General features: G+C 41.1%; 1 protein-coding gene across 1 annotated transcript in view; it reads right to left on the bottom strand.

Annotated features, from left to right (window-relative positions):
• LOC111977450 (stromal cell-derived factor 1) overlaps positions 1-18,101 on the bottom strand; it is a 40,208-nt gene extending 22,107 nt beyond the window's left edge. The window contains exons 1-2 of the mRNA XM_024006883.3: positions 17,919-18,101; positions 6,828-6,945 (exon numbers count right to left, since the gene is read on the bottom strand). Of these exons, the coding sequence (XP_023862651.1) occupies positions 6,828-6,945; positions 17,919-17,985 (185 nt within the window). The 5' untranslated portion in view covers positions 17,986-18,101. The remainder of the gene's footprint in view (positions 1-6,827; positions 6,946-17,918) is intronic.
• Between the last annotated feature and the right edge of the window lie 2,979 nt (positions 18,102-21,080).

The following is a 21,080-nucleotide window of genomic DNA, read 5'->3' as shown; positions in this document are numbered from 1 at the left end:
GTAGAAGCCACGGTGGCTAGAAAAACTCCCTAGAAAGTGCCAAACCTAGAGAAGAAACCTAGAGAGGAAGAACCAGGCTATGAGGGGTGGCCAGTCTTCTTCTGGCTGTGCTGGTGGAGATTATAACAGAACATGGCCAAGATGTTCAAAATGTTCATAAATGACAGCATGGTCAAATAATAATCAGGAATAAATGTCAGTTGGCTTTCATAGCCGATAATTAAGAGTTGAAAACAGCAGGTCTGGGACAGGTAGGGGTTCCATAACCGCAGGCAGAACAGTTGAAACTGGGACAGCAGCAAGGCCAGGTACTCTGGGACAGCAAGGAGTCATCATGCCCGGTAGTCCTGACGTATGGTCCTAGGCTCAGTTCCTCCGAGAGAGAGAAAGAAAGAGAGAAGGAGAGAATTAGAGAGAGCCAAGATGTTCAAAATGTTCATAAATGACAAGCATGGTCAAATAGTAATCAGGAATAAATGTCAGTTGGCTTTCATAGCCGATCATTAAGATTGACAACAGCAGGTCTGACAGGTAGGGGTTCCATAACTGCAGCAGAACAGTTGAAACTGGAACAGCAGCAAGGCCAGTGGACTGGGGACAGCAAGGAGTCATCATGCCAGTAGTCCTGACGTATGGTCCTAGGCTCAGGTCCTCCGAGAGAGAAAAAGAAAGAGAGAAGGAGAGAATTAGAGAGAGCATACTTAAATTCACACAAGACACTGGATAAGACAGGAAAAGTACTCCAGATAAACAAACTGGCCCTAGCCCCCGACACAAACTACTGCAGCATAAATACTGGAGCGTGAGACAGGAGGGTCAGGAGACACTGTGGCCCCATCCGATGATATCCCGGACAGGGCCAAACAGGAAGGATATAACCCCACCCACTTTGCCAAAGCACAGCCCCCACACCACTAGAGGGATACCTTCAACCACCAACTTACCATCCTGAGACAAGGCCGAGTATACCCACAAAGATCTCCGCCACAGCACAAACCAAGGGGGGCGCCAACCCAGACAGGAAGATCACGTCAGTAACTCAACCCACTCAAGTGACGCACCCCTCCTAGGGACGGCATGAAAAAGCACCAGTAAGCCAGTGACTCAGCCCCGTGTAATAGGGTTAGAGGTAGAGAATCCCAGTGGAGGGGAACCGCCAGGCAGAGACAGCAAGGGCGGTCGTTGCGCCAGGAGGCCTTTCTACACCTGCATTGCTTGCTGTTTGGGGTTTTAGGCTGGGTTTCTGTACAGCACTTCGAGATATTAGCTGATGTACGAAGGGCTATATAAAATAAACTTGATTGATTGATTGAAGTTGAATGGGTTCTACTGGTGTACAGCAATATTTAAGTCATACTACAGATTCTCAATTGGACTGAGGTCTGGGCTTTGACTAGGCCATTCCAAGACATTTAAATTATTCCCCTTAAACCACTCGAGTGTGGCTTTAGCAGTATGCTTATGGTCATTGTCCTGCTGGAAGGTGAACCTCTGTCCCAGTCTCAAATCTCTGGAAGACTGAAACAGGTTTCCCACAAGAATTTCCCTGTATTTAGCGCCATCCATCATTACTTCATTACTTAATTACTTCATTACTTCTGACCAGTTTCCCAGTCCCTGCCGATGAAAAACATCCCCACAGCATGATACTGCCACCACCATGGTGTTCTCAGGGTGATGAGAGGTGTTGGGTTTGCGCCAGACATAGAGTTTTCCTTGATGGCCAGATAGATCAGATTACCTCCTTCCATATGTTTGGGGAGTCTCCCACAGGCCTTTTGGCAAACAGTAAACGTGTTTGCAAATTTTTTTCTTTAAGCAATGGCTTTTTTTCTGGGCACTCTTCTGTAAAGCCCAGCTCTGTGGCGTGTACGGCTTAAAGTGGTCCTAGGGACAGATACTCCAATCTCTGCTGTGGAGATTTGCAGCTCCTTCAGGGTTATCTTTGGTCTCTTTGTTGCCTCTCTGATTAATGCCCTCCTTGCCTGTTCTGTGAGTTTGGTGGGCAGCCCTCTCTTGGCAGGTTTGTTGTGGTGCCATATTCTTTTATAAATGTGTAATAGATTTAATGGTGCTCCGTGGGATGTTCAAAGTTTCTGATATTTTTTATAACCCAACTCTGATCTGTACTTCTCCACAACTTTGTCCCTGACCTGTTTGGAGAGGTCCTTGGACATCATGGTGCCGCTTGTTTGGTGGTGGTGCCGCTTGCGTAGTTGTATTGCATGCCTTTCAGAACAGGTGTATATATACTGAGATCATGTGACACTTAGATTGCACACAGGTGGACTTTATTTAACTAATTATGTGACTTTTGAAGTTAATTGGTTGCACCAGATCTTATTTAGTTTTTTTTCATTTCACTTCACCAATTTTGACTATTTTGTGTTTGTCCATTACATGAAATCCAAATAAAAATCTATTTAAATTACAGGTTGTAATGCAACAATAGGAAAAACGCCCAGGGAGATGAATACTTTTGCAAGGCAYTGTACCTCAACTGGTATGCCATCCATCCCTAGAGTTTTCCCAGGCTTAAAGGCTTTAATTGCATCAAGAAGTTCCTCCTTTGGCCTTCACATGAGTCTTTCTGTATAGCTGTTAATTTTAGATTATTAATAGAAAAAAATTCATACAATTAACTTTGGTTAGTGGAGATGGAGGAGACTGAAATGAAAACATACACAAAGTACTGTGCTTTCTCTTTCAAAATATTGTTTGGTGAATCATGGGGGACTCTGTCATTTAACAAGTTTCAGTAAATTATTTTTGGTAGCATTTCTATGTTGAAGATTAAAAAATTATTTGGTGCATTTCCCCCCATATTCCATCCAGTTCGGTTTATTTTTTATAATATATTAGACTTGATCTTTCTTGAATAAGTTCCTCCATTTATTTTTGTTTTTTTTCTAACTTATTCTGTGCCTCTATATTTAAATATGAGTAATGAATTGCATGGCCTCTAAAGGCACATTTAAAAGTGTCCTATACAATAATGGGATCTGCTGTACCTATGTTATGTCGGAAAAAGTCAGTAATGAATTCTTCTATACTAGTTAAAAACAAGTGATCATCCAATAAGCTTTGATTACATTTCCAATATCCTCCCCGACATGAGAATTCTGTAAGCGTAATGTATATGCCAATTATTTGATGGTCCGACTATAAACACTTTCTAAACTTTTGGTGCCAGCAAGAATGACATAAGAAAGTAGTCAAGACGACTAGCTTGATTGAGCTTCCACCATGTATATCTCAATTGTTCAGGATTTGTAAGCCTCCATATATCCACGATATTCATGATTTCCTTAAGTGCATGTGGGTGATAGTTTGTTTATGGTCCAATAACATGTTTAAAATAATCCGTGTACCTTGCGGATCTGTTTGGACAATTTTCAAATTCGGATCAAAATTACTGTTAATAACATCACCCTTTTGGAGTTTCTTTGCCCATGGGAGAAGTATACGTAGTAATGAATTGTAGTAAGCAAAAAAGTGTTCTATTATATTTGAGATTCTTCAAAGTAGCCACCCTTTGTCTTGGTGACAGCTTTGCACACTCTTGGCATTTTCTCAACCAGCTTCACCTGGAATGCTTTTCCAACAGTCTTGAAGGAGTTCCCACATATGCTGAGCACTTGTTGGCTGCTTTTCCTTCACTCTGCAGTCCAACTCATCCCAAACCATCTCAATTGGGTTGGAGGTGTGTTGGGTCATTGTCCTGTTGGAAAACAAATGGTAGTCCCACTAGGTGCAAACCAGATGGGATGGCGTATCGCTGCAGAATGCTGTGGTAGCCATGCTGTTTATGTGTGCCTTTGGTTGGAACCAAAAATCTCAAATTTGGACTCATCAGACCAATGGACAGATTTCCACCAGTCTAAATGTCCATTGTTTGTGTTTCATGGCCAAAGAAAGCAAGTCTCTTCTTATTATTGGTGTTCTTTAGTAGTGTTTTTTTTGCAGCAATTCAACCATGAAGGCCTGATTCACGYAGTCTCCTCTGAACAGTTGATGTTGAGATGTGTCTGTTACTTGAACTCTGTGAAGCATTTCTGCGATTTCTGAGACTGGTAACTCTAACTTCCCTCTGCAGCAGAGATATCTGTGGATCTTCATTTACTGTGGCAGTCCTCATGAGAGCCAGTTTCATCATTGCGCTTGATGGGTTTTGACATTTTTCGAATTGACTGACCTTCATGCCTTAAAGTAATGATGGACTGTCGTTTCTCTTTGCATATTTGAGCTGTTCTGCCATAATATGGACTTGGTCTTTTACCAAATAAGACTATATTCTGTATACCACCTCTACCTTGTCACAACACAACTGATTGGCTCAAACACATCAAGAAGGAAAGAAATTCCACAAATGACCTTTTAACAAGGCACACCTGTTAATTGAAATGCATTCCAGGTGACTACCTCATGAAGCTGGTTGAGAGAATGCCAAGAGTGTGCAAAGCTGTCATCAAGAATCTCAAATATAAAATATATTTTGATTTGTTTTAAACAAATGTGGTTACTACATGATTCCATCTGTGTTATTTCATAATGTTGATGTCTTCACTATTATTCTACAATGTAGAAAATAGTAAAAATAAAGAAAAACCCTTAAATTAGTAGGTGTGTCCAAACTTTTGGCTGGTACTGTATATATATTAAAAGATGTTTCATATCTTAATTTATTTCCACAATTAACTAATAACATGTGTAATAATGTAGGCAGTTAATGTGAAGGATTTGTTACCAGGATTGCAATTATTATTTTGGCAAACAATTATTGTGATTCATCCTATATTGTCCCAAACATCATTACCCCATAGCAACATATGTGGGATACATACACACACACACACTCTCCACCCTTCCCCCATAAACAACCACAAGCTCTGATGTTCAACAGTTGTTCCATCCCCGAGCCCAACTCTAGAAAATACTTGATGTGCGAATGCATATACGCTTGTAGCTGATTGAGACGGCATGCAACATTTAGCATGTATGGGAAGATTTGATTAACCAATGCCAAGTCCTAGCTGATGGAGCTCAGATACACCCCCTTCCCTTGAAACACACACACACACACACACACACGCTGGTCCCCCATTTTGACCATTTCCCCAAGTATCTCTGTGCAGACAGAACGTTGATACATTTTTGTCACCAGGGCCACAATAATTTGCCCCCTCTCTGATTATCTGAGTGTGACCTCCTCCCCATGGGTTACTGCAGTTATTGTTGCCAGCACTGCTATGTTGTCCCCTTGATCGAGGCACTTAAACCCCCCACAACAACAGTTCCCTGAGCGCCCAGTGTGGCAGACCCCACACCTCTCCAAAAACCTGTATATGTATGTGTGTCTTTCAGATGGTTGGGTTAGAAGCAGAAGTCAATTTCAGTTGGACCTTGTGTGCAAATGACCAATAAAGTGATCTTAATCTTATAATGTTGAGCAGTACCAGACCCTGTGAGTTAGGAGTTAGAGAAAAGCCAGTGCGTGAGAACACAGACCAATTATTTAGAGAAAAACAAAACTGCATCCAATTCCCAACCCCCCTCACTCACACAAACACTCAGTCTTTTTCACAATAACGCTTCCTGTGGATGTGTCTAATTATGTGTGCATGGCGTACAGAATGGACAATGAGATGGGCATATGCAGTGTGTGTGTGTATGTGTGTGCGCGCGCGCCTCCTTTCACTGGCTGTCAGCTCCATGAGATTGATGGTATGAAATGTCCAAACAGAAGGAGAGACCGGTCACCCCTTTCAGAGCCATAAGGTCTTGGGTGTGTGTGTGTGTGTGTGTGTGTGCATGATTTTTCAAAATGTCGAGTTTTTGTAAGACCCCAGGACATCGGGAGATGGCGTCAAATCTGTCCACTACGGGCAACATTTACATTTTTTTGTGGTGAACCCGGGTCTATAAAAGAGCAGTCAGCTGCTTAGACCACCGGTACATTCATCCATAAGGACTTTGCAAGGCCAGTCTTAATTAATGGCTAAACTAAACAATGGAGTTGTTTTTCTGAACTTAAACAATCAGAATGAATGCCTGAATAAAATTAACCCTATCCCTAACCAAATGGAATTAATGCCTGACTGTTTTACTTAAAGCTGCAATATGTAATTTGGGTGACCCGACCAAATTCACATAGAAATGTGAGTTATAGATCTGTCATTGAAAGTTAGTCTAAGAAGCGGTAGATCTGGTCTATGTGCACAATTTCTATGCTGCACATGCTTAAGTWAAATTTTTGCGTCTTTTACTTTCGGTCGGTTTTGTACACCCACTTCAAACAGCTGAAAATACAATATTTTTGGTTATGGAAAATGTATTTCACAGCTGTTAAGATGGTACAATGATTCTCCACACATTGACTGCTTTTTGGTCACATAAACTGAAAGGAGGCAAACTATTAGAATTTTAGCAACCAGGAAATGGCTTAGCAATTTCTGCATATTTCATCTTTAACGAAGTCAGAATCAATGCCTAAATCAAGGCATTGGTCACAATGGGACTCCCCTGTTGAAATAAAGGTAAAACAAGATCAATCAAAACCGGCCACTAGAGGCAACGGTGAGCACTACTATCATGAAGTAGGCTTGGCTTTTGCTAGGGTGTTGTGGATGGCMGATGGGCGGATGCTGGATTCAAAGGTCATGTGTTCAATCCCAGTGATAGGCACTGCGGTATCAACAAACACTTCAAATTTTGACGTTTGGTGCAACTTCGAAATTTGACGTTTGGAGAAATGTCTATTTTGCAGTGAGACTCTGACAGCTTGTTGTGTGATCTTGTCTGTACATGTGTGCCTTGGAGGTACTCACATCACTTGGAAGGGGCAGTTGGGTGTGTGTAGGAACTTCAGTTCTCGGATGTTGCGCTGGGGGACGGTGTTGACTGTAGAACGACACCAACACCTCTCCACCAGACTGATGGGTTTAGCTGAAGAGGGGGTTGAACAGAGAATATGAATGTAATGTACAGTAACATGAATATAATATCCTTCAACTACACATTTTGCATTGGAGAGTAGAGAAATTGTTGCAGTTTTAAAGCAAAYTGTCTGCAATTCTACACATTTTTGTCACAGGGCGGAGAGAAGTTAAGCAGTTTTAAAGCTCATTTCCTGCAATTCTACACATTTTGTCAAGACTTATGCCATGTTAATGATATCTGGGTGAGAGGGATTAACCAAATCAAGGGAGGCCTCCTGGAGGTCATGGCCCCTGGGCACATGACCAGCATGCTCGTTTAGATAACTGGCTAGACTAACTTACCAATCCMAAAAATTATAGCTGGCATGGCTAATTGAGTGACGGTCAGTGACTGACATAACAGAAAAACTGCTGATGCAGAACCAAATTTGAAACTTGCACCTTGTGTATTATACTATTCTAACACGCAACACGCAACCTCAACTCATTTGAGATGGTTTGGGATGAGTTGGACTGCAGAGTAAAGGAAAAGCAGCCAACAAGTGCTCAGCATATGTGAGAACTCCTTCAAGACTGTTGGAAAAGCATTCCATGTGAAGCTGGTTGAGAGAATTCCAAGAGTGTGCAAAGCTGTCATCAAGGCAAAGGGTGGCTACTTTGAAGATTCTCAAATATGAAATATATTTTGATTTGTTTAACAATTTTTGATTACTACATGATTCCATATGTGTTATTTCATAGTTTTGATGTCTTCAATATTATTCTACAATGTAGAAAATAGTAAAAATAAAGAAAAACCCTGGAATGAGCAGGTGTCCAAACTTTTGACTGGTACTGTACATATATTTATTTTATTGTCAGGGGGTCCCTAGCAGCCGGGGGCCCTAAGCAACTGCTTAAGTCAATGAGAAACATCTACAGTAAGAGATAAGTGGAGAATATGAATACAACCACAGTCTCAGAAAATAGGAGAACCCAAGGCCTAGTCAAATAATACAGTCAGAGATGAGCAAGGCATCATTATACTACTAAACCCCTCACTTTCTTACTTTCTCTCTCACACATGTATATTATGCAGTGAGTGTGTTTGTTTACTAAATCATGTTTGGTAAGCTTTGTATTTTCTTTAACTTGGTGATGCGGTGGATGTTTGAAATCATTTAACAGAATGTTCCAATATCAGACCGACAGTAGGCTACTGTTCTGTGGTTAATCATACCATTTTCTTGACAAGGACATTTCACAAATCACAAGGAATTGTGATTAGAAATACAAAGTCGATAATTTACTAAACAACAAATAAACATATTGTGATAAAGACTTTAATAGCCCATTATTTGTTGAACATTTTTTAAGCTAAAAAGGTAATTTAATGAGAGTAGGTCTAGTCCTAATTCAATTTCATACCACATTAAGTTCAGTGTTTAGGGCGTTCACTGCTCTAGAATGTAGAGAAAAACGGAGCAATTCAATAAGGATACTATGAAAGTAATGTCAAAACCTTGTTTTCTTTTGCCCTATGTCATTATAAATCACATTGAATGAATCATTAGCTTGTTCTCTACAATAGTATAACCTTAATATACATGTACTTGACAGTTGTTGATGAAATAACGTTAATTTGCTTTCCATGGCATTGTTGAATACTAATTTCCGATTGGCTTGAAGTGTATTCTAGAGCGTGCATTATTTCCCTGTAATGAACAGTACATCAGCATGGTAGCAATGGCTGTAGTTACTTCTTACATGGTTTGTTTGAGCTGCTTTTTAAAGCAAAAGTCGAATTAAAAACTTTATTGGCATTGTTGAATTCGATTTTCATAATAGCAAACTAGGGCTACATTCCAAACACTTAAGACACACCTTCCCCCGTCAACCCTCAAATTAAATGGACACTTCTGATGACATCATGACGTCTGACGAGTTTACAYTTGCAGGGCAAGGGGATGAGGGAGGAAGTAATGAATTTTAAATGGACCGCCCTTGGCAGGAAATTTGTCGCGGGTTCATCTCGCAAAGATTTTGACCCATCATGTGCATGAGTAGCACAATTTCAAACTTACTTACATTTGTTTTTATATACGCATGTATGTTGACTTCTCCATATTAATGTTGGTTTTAAGTTGACTGAYTTTTCTTAGCGGGTGTACAATCATCGCGAATTGAATTATGGGGCGTTTCAGGCCCGAAGTGAACATAATTCTATACTCGCAAACTCCATTAAAAACGAGGGCTGAGGGGCTTACGATTCCCCCAATGGCATAAGGCGAGGGTATGTCTTTTGAGTTTGAAAGGGCTAAACTAGCATGTCTGTTTGGTTACCATGGCAACTACTGTAGCTATCTACTAAACTTGCTAGCTACTTCAGTGGATGTTGAACAGATTTCTAGTGGCAAATGTTTTCAATTATAACCATTGTATAAAAGAGAATGCAACTCCGTGGAAGGTCAGTTCCACTCCGCTAGTGAGTCGCAACCTCCAAGTCGTTCATTATTTTCCATAGAACGCATAGCCCCTTGTTGATAAAACAAGTGACCAATGCTAGTTTAGACCGTGCCGCTCTTTGTTGTATCTCTTCTATATTTGTGGTTGGGAGGTGGTACCATTTGGAGGTATTTACACAGGATGGACAAATCAAAATTAACTTAATAACCTCATAATTTTGATCTCCAGATCCTTGTTTTTCATTAGCTATATTGGCAATCAATATACGCTGAGAGGGGCCATTTCTATGGCGATTTAAAGGGAAAGACTCAGAAATACACAATGAAAACAGGAACATATCGCCTTTGCGGAGGTTGGATATTGAAATTCAGTCTGTTAGYTTTGTAAATAAATATATATTTAGTCCCTATGTTTGTATTCTGCAGATTTCATTTTAAAAACGTCTGTTGACGTTCGAAGGGCTCCCGAGTGGCGCAGCTGTCTAATTTGTTCTTAACTGGCTTGCCTACTTAGATAAAATGTTCAATAAAAAAAACATTTTAAAAAGGTAGCAGCGTTCTGTCGTGGAGCAGCGCCACAGAGTTCTATAGAGAAGTGACCACTTTTTGATCATGTCCGTGATGGACATTACATTCACTCCAAACATGCTAAATTCTCAGAGTTATATCGTCTGGAACTTTTGAACCATTCACTGAGTATACCACACATTAGGAACACCTTCCTAATATTAATAAGCACCCCCCCCCCCATGTTGACTCCTATGGAGGACCAACCCTGCATTAATTAGAATCAAATGAAGAAATGCACACATAAATAGATAACTAAAACGATGCTTCTTTGTAATATCTAATTATTCAAACTTTAAAACTTTAAATATTTATAATTTATTTATGCTTTCTTGCTCCAATATGATGAGGGGGTGTCAATCAAACGTCTGTGGGTGGTATCTAACTCACCATTGGTTGAACAATGTAATGGAACGTTGCTTCGATCGCTTTTGCACCAGCTATGTGAAGCTAGCCACAATAACGAATAGCCACAATAGTATAATTTGTGGTTTGCCTTCAAAATAATAGTCCCTCATTGACACTGATACAAATAATGGAATCATGCTACATTTGGACTCGATAATGGGGGTGTATTGCATGCATTGTACAACCTTGCCAATAGATCTTGGAGCCATTAAATATTCACAACTGTTAAGAGTTTACACAAATATTAGCATCATAGCTCTTATTGCAGGACTTTAACTGTGGGAAATCATCTCACTATTCAACCTATTTACCTATGGATCTTGGATCCATGAAATGGGGTATCAGCCTACTCAGTGACACCCAGAGAACACAACTGTGAAGAGTTTACAAATATTGCGTTGTAGCTCATATTGCAGGACTTCAATATGAGGTGGGAAATCACCTCACCAGTCAGTATGTTGTGCGTATTGGACATTCATATTGCAATGTACAGCCTTACCTATGGATCTTGGGTCCATGAAATGGGGTATCAGCCAACTCAATTACGCCCACAGAACACAACTGTTATGAACTTTATATGAACTCTTATTGCAGGACTTTGTTGGGTGCAGTTGCTGTTTGTGTCGGTTGTGTTTCAGATTATTTTGTGCCTAATATAAATGAATGGGAAATAATGTATTGTCATTTGAGACAATTTTAATAAGAATATATGTTTCTAATGTAGATGCTACCATGATTACGGATAATCCTGACTGCATCGTGAATAATGATTAGTGAGAATGCGCTGTTGGCTAGAGAGCACATGCCAATTCCAGAGTGGTCACAAATCATTATGTAACGCAACATTTTTTGTGAGAAAACTATCAGAGTTGAAAGTGTAATAAACTCATTTAACTCGTGTTTTTTCAGTACATGGGAATTTAAACACAATGTATTTTTATGTGCACTACGTCATCATGCACAGCCATTTATCTGCAACAAGTAAAATTGATGGAAACATCTCTGGTGGGAAAATGCAGTTTTTATGCAGATTTTAGAATATTTGGATAAATGTGTCACCAATTGGATGGAAACCAAGCAAATGACACTAACAAAAGTGGTGAATTGTTCAGCAACACGTGCAGTAAATTCTAAAAATGACTTTTGTGTTGAAAGGTATATATTACACTTATTGTCATCTCCCTATCACTACATGCTGTGACATGGGCCTGGATGTTGACAAATCTACAAGCTGCCTGACTGTGGCCTAAGGACCTTACTGGGATGTACAGCATCAGTCTCTCTGTGTCTCGCTGCCATTCTGGTGGGACGTAGCGTCCCACCTCTTCAACAGCCAGTGAAACTGCAGGGCGCCAAATTCAAAACAGAAATCCCATAATTAAAATTCCTCAAACATACATCTATTTTACACCATTTTAAAGATACACTTGTTGTAAATCCAGCCACAGTGTCCGATTTCAAAAAGGCTTTACGACGAAAGCAAACCAAACGATTATGTTAGGTGAGTGCCTATTCACAGAACACAGCCATTTTTCCAGCCAAMGAGAGGAYTCACAAAAAGCAGAAATATAGATRWAATKAATCASTAACCTTTGATGATCTTCATCAGATGACACTCATAGGACTTCATGTTACACAATACATGTATGTTTTGTTCGGTAAAGTTCATATTTATATCCAAAAATCAGAGTTTACATTGATGCGTTACATTCAGTAGTTCCAAAACATCCGGTGATTTTGCAGAGAGCCACATCAATTTACAGAAATACTCATTATAAATGTTGATGAAAATACAAGTGTTATGCATGGAATTTTAGATGCACTTCTCCTTAATGCAACCGCAGTGTCAGATTTCAAAAAAGCTTTACGGAAAAAGCAAACCATGCAAAAATCTGAGGTCGGCGTTCAGAGCCCAATCAAGACAAAAATATATCCGCCATATTGTGCAGTCAACAGAAGTCAGAAATAATATTATAAACATTCACTTACCTTTGATGATCTTCATCAGACTGCACTCTCAGGAATCCCAGTTCCACAATAAATGTTTGTTTTGTTCGATAATGTCCATCATTTATGTCCAAATACCTCGTTGTTCTAGCGTTCAGTACACTTTCCAAACTCACGAAACGCGGGCAAGTCCAGAGGAAAGTACGGACGAAAAGTTAAAAGTTATTACAGTCCGTAAAAACATGACAAAGTATTGAATCAATCTTTAGGATGTTTTTAACATAATTCTTCCATGTTCCAACCGGAGAATTCCTTTGTCTTCAGAAGTGGGATGGAACAGAGTTCGCTCTCACATGAACGCGCATGGTCAGCGCATGTTCAGGTCATGGTAAACCTTACTCAATCCCCTCTCATTCGGCCCCACTTCACAGTAGAAGCATCAGACAAGGTTCTAAAGACTGACATCTAGTGGAAGCCTTAGGAAGTGCACCATTACCAATATCCCACTGTATCTTCAATAGGTGCTGAGTTAAATCGACCAACCTCAGATTTCCCACTTCCTGGTTGGATTTCTCAGGTTTTTGCCTGCCATATGAGTTCTGTTATACTCACAGACATCATTCAAACCGTTTTAGAAACTTCAGAGTGTTTTCTATCCAAATCTACAAATAATATGCATATTCTAGCTTTTATGGCTGACAAACAGGCCGTTTACTCTGGGCACGCTTTTCATCCGGACGTGAAAATACTGCCCCCTACCCCAAAGACGTTAAACACTGTTTCCCATGCTTGTTCAATGAACCATAAACAATTAATGAACATGCACTTGTGGAACGGTCGTTAAGACACTAACAGCTTACAGATGGTAGGCAATTAAGGTCACAGTTATGAAAACGTAGGACACTAAAGAGGCCTTTCTACTGACTCTGAAAAACACCAAAAGAAAGATGCCCAGGGTCCCTGCTCATCTGCGTGAATGTGCCTTAGGCATGTTGCAAGGAGGCATGAGGACTGCAGATGTGGCCAGGGCAATAAATTGCAATGTCTGTACTGTGAGACGCCTAAGACAGCGCTACAGGGAGACAGGACGGACAGCTGATCGTCCTCGCAGTGGCAGACCACGTGTAACAACACCTGCACAGGATCGGTACATCCGAACATCACACCTGCGGGACAGGTACAGGATGGCAACAACAACTGCCCGAGTTACGAAAGGAAAGCACAATCCCTCCATCAGTGCTCAGACTGTACGCAATAGGCTGAGAGAGGCTGGACTGAGGGCTTGTAGGCCTGTTGTAAGGCAGGTCCTCACCAGACATCAGCGGCAACAACATCGCCTATGGGCACAAACCCACCGTCGCTGTGCCAGACAGGACTGGTAAAAAGTGCTCTTCACTGACGAGTCGCGGTATTGTCTCACCAGGGGTGATGGTTGGATTCGCGTTTATCGTTGAAGGAATGAGCGTTACACCGAGGCCTGTACTCTGGAACGGGATTGGAGGTGGCGGATCTGTCATTTTCTGGGGCGGTGTGTCACAGCATCATCAGACTGAGCTTGTTGTCATTGCAGGCAATCTCAACACTGCGTTACAGGGAAGACATCCTTCTCCCTCATGTGGTACCCTTCCTGCAGGCTCAGTTGACAGTAAGAGGCTGCTAGCTGCTAGCTTAGATGGCGGTCATTGTTGACACCGAATCTTGCAGCCAAACTGCTTCAAAGATGGACGATGTCAAGAATTAGCAAATGTAGCTAACTAAATGATAACTTATTAAGCAATAGAGTGGATACTTAATATGGTTATCTAGCTAATGTGAGCTAGCCAACATGCATTGCCTCTTACACATGCCACAATACTGCTTGCTTTTACATCTGACATTTATCTACCGTAGCTAGCTAGATAATAATGGTTTATGATACTTGCAGTTTAGTTCCTTATCTAGCTAACTGTAAAACTGAGAGTCTGGCTGTAAAACGCAGCTAGCTAGCCACCTCGACTTTATCAGTTGTAGCCAAGCTAGCTAGCTTGATACTCACGCAGTAACGTTAGCTTACCATGCTTTTCTGGCCAGCTGGACATTCCTCTCGCACATCCCGGTTGACTACTTCTTGCCCATCCCATTTTTTCTTATTCTGTGGGTTTTATGGCGGACTACAACCCAAAAAGGTGTATTGCTGACACCAACTGGACAGGTTGAAAAACCAAAACAAGGTAAAAAGAAAATCCATATGTGATAGGGAAACTAACTTAATGCAACTAAATAAAAAGAGTACATTGGCAAAAACAAAACTCTCACTTCTTCCTTCTTTCAAATCTCCGTATCTGCCTTYTCAGGCTCTACTGACAATATTCCATGTAACTCCTCCGCAGAGAAATCTTTCAGTCCCAGGAACCGCTCTGCCGCATCCACAATGATATCTATCTTCCTGGACCTTCTCAGGCTTGACAGTGCCATTAATCACCATAGCTATAAAGGCCACAAAGCCCACCTTATTAACCTTTAAAATGTCAGGGTACTGCGGGTGAAAGGCAACCCCTGCAGCTTGCAGTGAAGGCCTATCCACCACCATGGACTCTTCAGGAGAACCATTCAAATCCTCAACCATTTCAAAAGCTGCTGCATGTGAAATGCTCTGGACAGCCCTGACTTTGGCCACCTCATTCTCTTTTACCCTTGTCGGGCAATTGAAAGATGTAGCTTCATGGTTCCCACCACAATAGCAACATTTTCCTCACTTTTAAAACACATGATATTATCTTTTCCACAAGTAGGACATATCGGCTTCTCCCTTCTGCAAACACTTTACAATGATCACACTGCATTGGTCTTGGGATAAATGTTCTGACTCTGTAGTTTATATAATCCAACTGCACTTGAGTAGGGAGAGACTCCATATCAAAAAACTAAAGGGACAGATAGACTTCACTTTTTCACCATTCACCACACGATTCATCCGGCGTGCATCAATCACTCCAGGAATATTTTTAATCTCTTCAAAATTAACTTCCCTCGAAACGCCAGATATAACCCCCTTGAGGGGTGCTTTGTTCCGAAGAGACACATGACACTTATCAAATTGGGTGAGACGCAACGTACGTTCCTTCTGATCAGCAGAAGCACCAAAAATCGAAACAAGCCCGATCCTGAAACCCTAGACTTTACTCAGCAATCTCTCCACCAGTTTATATATCTCAAACGGTTTCTTCAAGATTGGTAATCTGCTCAGCTGCTCCTCATTAACAAACCCTAACTCCCTCTAGATACAAAGGGACATTCTCATCACTGTACACTAATTTGCTCCGTTATCCATTCTTATGGACAATATTCCAATTCTCCTTGATTCTACCGCCATTGGATTCAGAATCCACTTCATCGTCTGCTTCCGCCATCTTTTTTCGCCTCCACACGAGTAGGCCACCACTCCCATCTCTTGGTCTTCTATGTTTAAAACGATATGGCTGTAGTCCGGTGCCTTATTGTCAAAAGCAGCCCACTCGTAACACAGCCACCTAGTGCAGGCAGGCAGTCAATGGCTCAGTGTTCCAAAACTGTTGATCTGTTTCTACATCAAGCAAGGACAGTTTCATTTGTTGTTTTTGTGTATTTTTATTGTGCGCGTGCAGCACAGCAAAATATAGATTTTATCTGCTATCCCCCCCAAAAAGGGACATATCATATTGAGACATAGCTATACGCTACACATTATTGTTTGGGGTGGATGGAGGGGGGTTCTAATGTGAAACATGGCCTTTAAACTTTGAACACCATTCTGTAATACTGAACGCAGCCCAGGCAAATGCAATCAAGTAACGTGCCGTGGCATTGATCAACCAATGGTGTGTTAGATTCCATCCACAAACATTTGCTTGACACCCCCTCGTTATCATATTGGAGGAAGAAATACAGCAATAATTACCCCTTTCAAAGGCACTTAAATATTTTGTCTTCCCCATTTACCCTCTGAATGGCACAAACTCAATCCATATCTCAATTGTCTCAAGGCCTAAAAAATGCATCTACACTGATTGAAGTGGATTTAAGAGGTGACATCTGGATTCACCTGGTCAGTCTGTATCATGGAAAGAGCAGGTGTTCTTAATGTGTTGTATTCTCAGTGTATATGGTAGACATGGGGTTTGGACCAGTTTTTCTGACACAATTCTCTATTGACTTGACATTTGTATAAACCATTAATTAAAAAATACTTTTATGGGTGATCGATCACCTTACGCAGCCCAGGCAAATGACAGCCTTCAGACATTTTTTGGAAAGGGATTAGTAGGCTATATCCTGTCTCTAAATCTCTCACACATTTTCCGTGAAATTATGCAAAACGTAAGCCTATTGCAGCATTTCGTTCATGTTTGTTGTTCGAGGCGCATGTGTCTTCTCGTTTCATTTGTAGCTTTGCCATGAATGAGATCTCACAAAAACGCAAAATATTTTTGCAATAGTTTTTGCAGGATTTACTCGAAATCGGTGAGATCACGTTGCCTGTCCAGATACAATCTCGGGTTATTTGCATATTTGCAGCCTGTTTAATAGATCATCTTTATTAAGAGACGCAACGAATTGTATAGAGCAGCTCCAGGGAAAGATAGCCAAATGCAATTAAATAATGTTTTATGTAGTTCTGCTATTGCACAATTTAAAAAAGTTTCGAGTTTCAGTTTCAAACCTCTTCATCGACAAATTCTCACTATAGCCCCGGTGCTTAACGGTCATCAGGTGAGGTGATAACAACCTGGATTAACCCTCTCCGTCCACAAAAGAAGTACCCTGAGGTCATTGTAATGACGCGACACTTGAACCAGCCGCATTACCAAGAGAAAGAGGCCGCAGTAGAGAGCCATCTACCCGGCTGAGTGATGTCGCCAGCACCGCTATCGCACTGGCTTTGTGTTGGAGGCTAATTTGAGGGTAATTAAATGGTAACAAAAGGAAAGGACAAATACACATATTAATCAGCAATCCGACTGAGGTCTGCTGCGCTACAGACAGCCTATATGCACACACTGCTAGAGTTCTAGTGTCCTGGTGGGGTTGCTTTACGCACGACGGGTAGGCTATACATGCGCAATGCCACTTGTTATTGCTGCTCATGGGGAATATAACTGGAAATGTATGATATTCCGAGGGGAAATTCAAAGAGCCATTCATCGAACTGTTTAGTTGAAAATACAATTATGTGCATAGGCTATAGCAAAGTGAACATAGGAACTAGACTTTCAATAATCAAATAAAGCATGTTGGTTGTTGGTGATCCCACTCTTTCAATGATTCAAAACAGACGTAATAAATTCCATAAAATAGTTTACACTATATTTAATTGCACCGCGATCAGACAATTGTTTAGGCTAGGGCCAATACAAATCAAATAGCCTAGATTATTTTAATTACGAGTGACTAATGTATATCTGATAGTGGCATAAACAGTAGAATGACAAAAATGATCAGGTGCATCTCACTAGAACAACCTTTTAACATGCAGCGCCTCGGGCACACACAGAACCACCCCACGGGGGCATAAAAACATATCCAAACAATTACACGAATGCTTAATTTTAATAACGAATAACATATATACTAGCTAAACTCATACACCGTAGCCTACCTTGTGAGAAAGGAGCGTATGTCGCCACAGCGAGCATAGCCATAACCGCCAAGTATTTAACATCCATGATTAACGATACCGGTCCGATAATCTGTTCAATGTAGAGTCCAGATCGCACTGTGAAAGTGTGTGTCGGAGTGTTGAAGTTATGCACGGTGCATACAAGGCACGCTGCAGAGGGGGAAAGGGAAAGTGGGAGTGTCTGAGGATGAACAAATTACCCCTCTCCCACACGCGCGCACTCACACATGCATGCTCGCGGACTCATACACGTTCTCAAAAGGTGGAAGTGTGTGTGTGTGGATTTCATTTATGACCCCCTGGCAAGGCGAGTTTCCTCTATCAGAAATCTCTGGACCTGAATCAAAGTGTTACGAAAATCTTTGCAAACTTCCCATGCTTTACCTCAAATAAAATGTTATTGGTCACATACACGTGATTAGCAGATGTTATTGCGGATGTAGCGAAAAGCTTGTGCTTCTAGCTCTGACAGTGCAGTAATATCTAAGAAGTAATATCTATCAAATTACACAACATATACCCAAACAGTGGTGGTTCTAGCTTGTATGGCTCCCTGGGCGAACCCCCCCTTCTGCTACCCCGCCCCCCCCTCCTCCCACCGTCAGCAAAAAAAAAAACATTCTGCACTAACTGTAATTTTTATTCAGACATTTGGAATACACAAATAAACATTCTAACATTTAATACTATATAAAAATATAAACAAAAATAAGACACAGTTTGAATTCGGAAGTTTACATACGCTTAGGTTGGAGTCATTTAAAACACTCCACAAATGTCTTGTTAACAATCTATAGTTTTGGCAAGTCGGTTAGGACATCTACTATGTGTATGACACAAGTAATCTTTCCAACAATTGTTTACAGACAGATTATTCACTTATAATTCACTGTATCACAATTCCAGTGGGTCAGAAGTTTACATACACTAAGTTGACTGTGCCTTTAAACAGCTTGGAAAATTCCAGAAAATGATGTCATGGCTTTAGAAGCTTCTGATAGGCTAATTGACATCATTTGAGTCAATTGGAGGTGTACCTGTTGATGTATTTCAAGGCCTACCTTCAAACTCAGTGCCTCTTTGCTTGACATCATGGGAAAATCTAAAGAACTCAGCAAAATTGTAGACCTCCACAAGTCTGGTTCATCCTTGGGAGCAATTTCCAAACGACTGAAGTTACCATGTTCATCTGTACAAACAATAGTACGCAAATATTAACACCATGGGACCACGCAGCCGTCATACCGCTCAGGAAGGAGACGCGTTCTGTCTCCTAGAGATGAATGTACTTTGGTGCAAAAAGTGCAAATCAATCACAGAACAACAGCAAAGGACCTTGTGAAGATGCTGGAGGAAACCAGTACAAAGTATCTATATCCACAGTAAAACGAGTCCTATATCGACATAACCTGAAAGGCCGCTCAGCAAGGAGGAAGCCACTGCTCCAAAAAGCTGAAATAAATCATTCACTCTACTATTATTCTGACATGTTACATTCTTAAAATAAAGTGGTGATCCTAACTGACCTAAGACAGGGAATTTTTACCATGATTAAATGTCAGGAATTGTGAAAAACTGAAAAACTTTAAATGTATTTGGCTAAGGTGTATGTAAACTTACGACTTCAACTGTAAATATCAAAAAGAAGTAACAAAGACAAATAGAAACAAATTGTAGTATATAAATACAAATTTAAAAAAAGAGAATAAATTTATTACACCATTACCCTATTGCTAACAAAAAACACACAAATAAAACTAATTTGCATAAATCCTATATCACACAAATACACAAATAGAATAACACACTAATAAAGAAGAGAACCTGATTATAACACTATTGCACTTCAAACAAGAAACACACAAACTAAATTGCACAACTATTTGCATTACTATTACATTAGTACTGTACAAAGTTAAAGGTGCGCTATTTGATAGATTCCCCTGCTCCCCCACCTCAGGCTTCCAGTGGGGAGACCTGAGGACAACCTACCCCCGCCCCCCTCCCCATCTTGTACTTGTGGGAGACCTTCCCAGGCAATAGCCTGCCTTGCTCACAAACTAGAATCAGGGCGCCCACTCCGACAAGGTTAATTGTCCCACATGGTGACATGATATCATTGACGTGACGTGCAAATGAGCGATAGAAAATAGATTGCGCATATGTCACCATTCGGAATCTTTTTTCTTTTTTTGTGTGTGTGGCGCCCCCGGCAAGATGCCACCCTGGGCGGCTGCCCATGCCGAAATCTGCCACTGTACCCAATACACACAAACATAAGTAGTATTCCAAAGATTTTCTATTGGGTTCAGGTCTGGAGACTGGCTAGGCCACTCCAGGACCTTGAGATGCTTCTTACGGAGCCACTCCTTAGTTTCCCTGGCTGTGTGTTTCGGGTTGTTGTCATGCTGGAAGACCCAGCCATGACCCATCTTCAATGCTCTTACTGGAGTTTAGACCAAAAAGCTCTATTTTTGTCTCATCAGATCACATGACCTTCTCCCATTCCTCCTCTGGATCATCCAGATGGTCATTGGCAAACTTCAGACAGGGCTGGACATGCGCTGGCTTGAGCAGTGGGACCTTGCGTGCGCTGCAGGATTTTAATCCATGACGGCGTAGTGTGTTACTAATGGTTTTCTTTGAGACTGTGGTCCCAGCTCTCTTCAGGTCATTGACCAGGTCCTGCCGTGTAGTTCTGGGCTGATCCCTCACCTTCCTCATGATCAYTGATGCCCCACGAGGTGAGATCTTGCATRGAGCCCCAGACCGAGGGTGATTGACCGTCATCTTSAACTTCTTCCATTTTCTAATAATTGCGCCAACAGTTGTTGCCTTCTCACCAAGCTGCTTGCCTATTKTCCTGTAGCCCATCCCAGCCTTGTGCAGGTCTACAATTTTATCCCTGATGTCCTTACACAGCTCTCTGATCTTGGCCATTGTGGAGAGGTTGGCGTCTGTTTGATTGAGTGTGTGGACAGGTGTCTTTTATACAGGTAACGAGTTCAAACAGGTGCAGTTAATACAGGTAATGAGTGGAGAACAGGAGGGCTTCTTAAAGGAAAACTAACAGGTCTGTGAGAGCCGGAATTCTTACTGGTTGGTAGGTGATCAAATACTTATGTCATGCAATAAAATGCA

The sequence above is a fragment of the Salvelinus sp. IW2-2015 genome, linkage group LG18, assembly GCF_002910315.2.
Source record: "Salvelinus sp. IW2-2015 linkage group LG18, ASM291031v2, whole genome shotgun sequence".
Classification (NCBI taxonomy): Eukaryota; Metazoa; Chordata; class Actinopteri; order Salmoniformes; family Salmonidae; genus Salvelinus; species Salvelinus sp. IW2-2015.
This window is presented reverse-complemented; position numbering and strand designations above follow the sequence as displayed.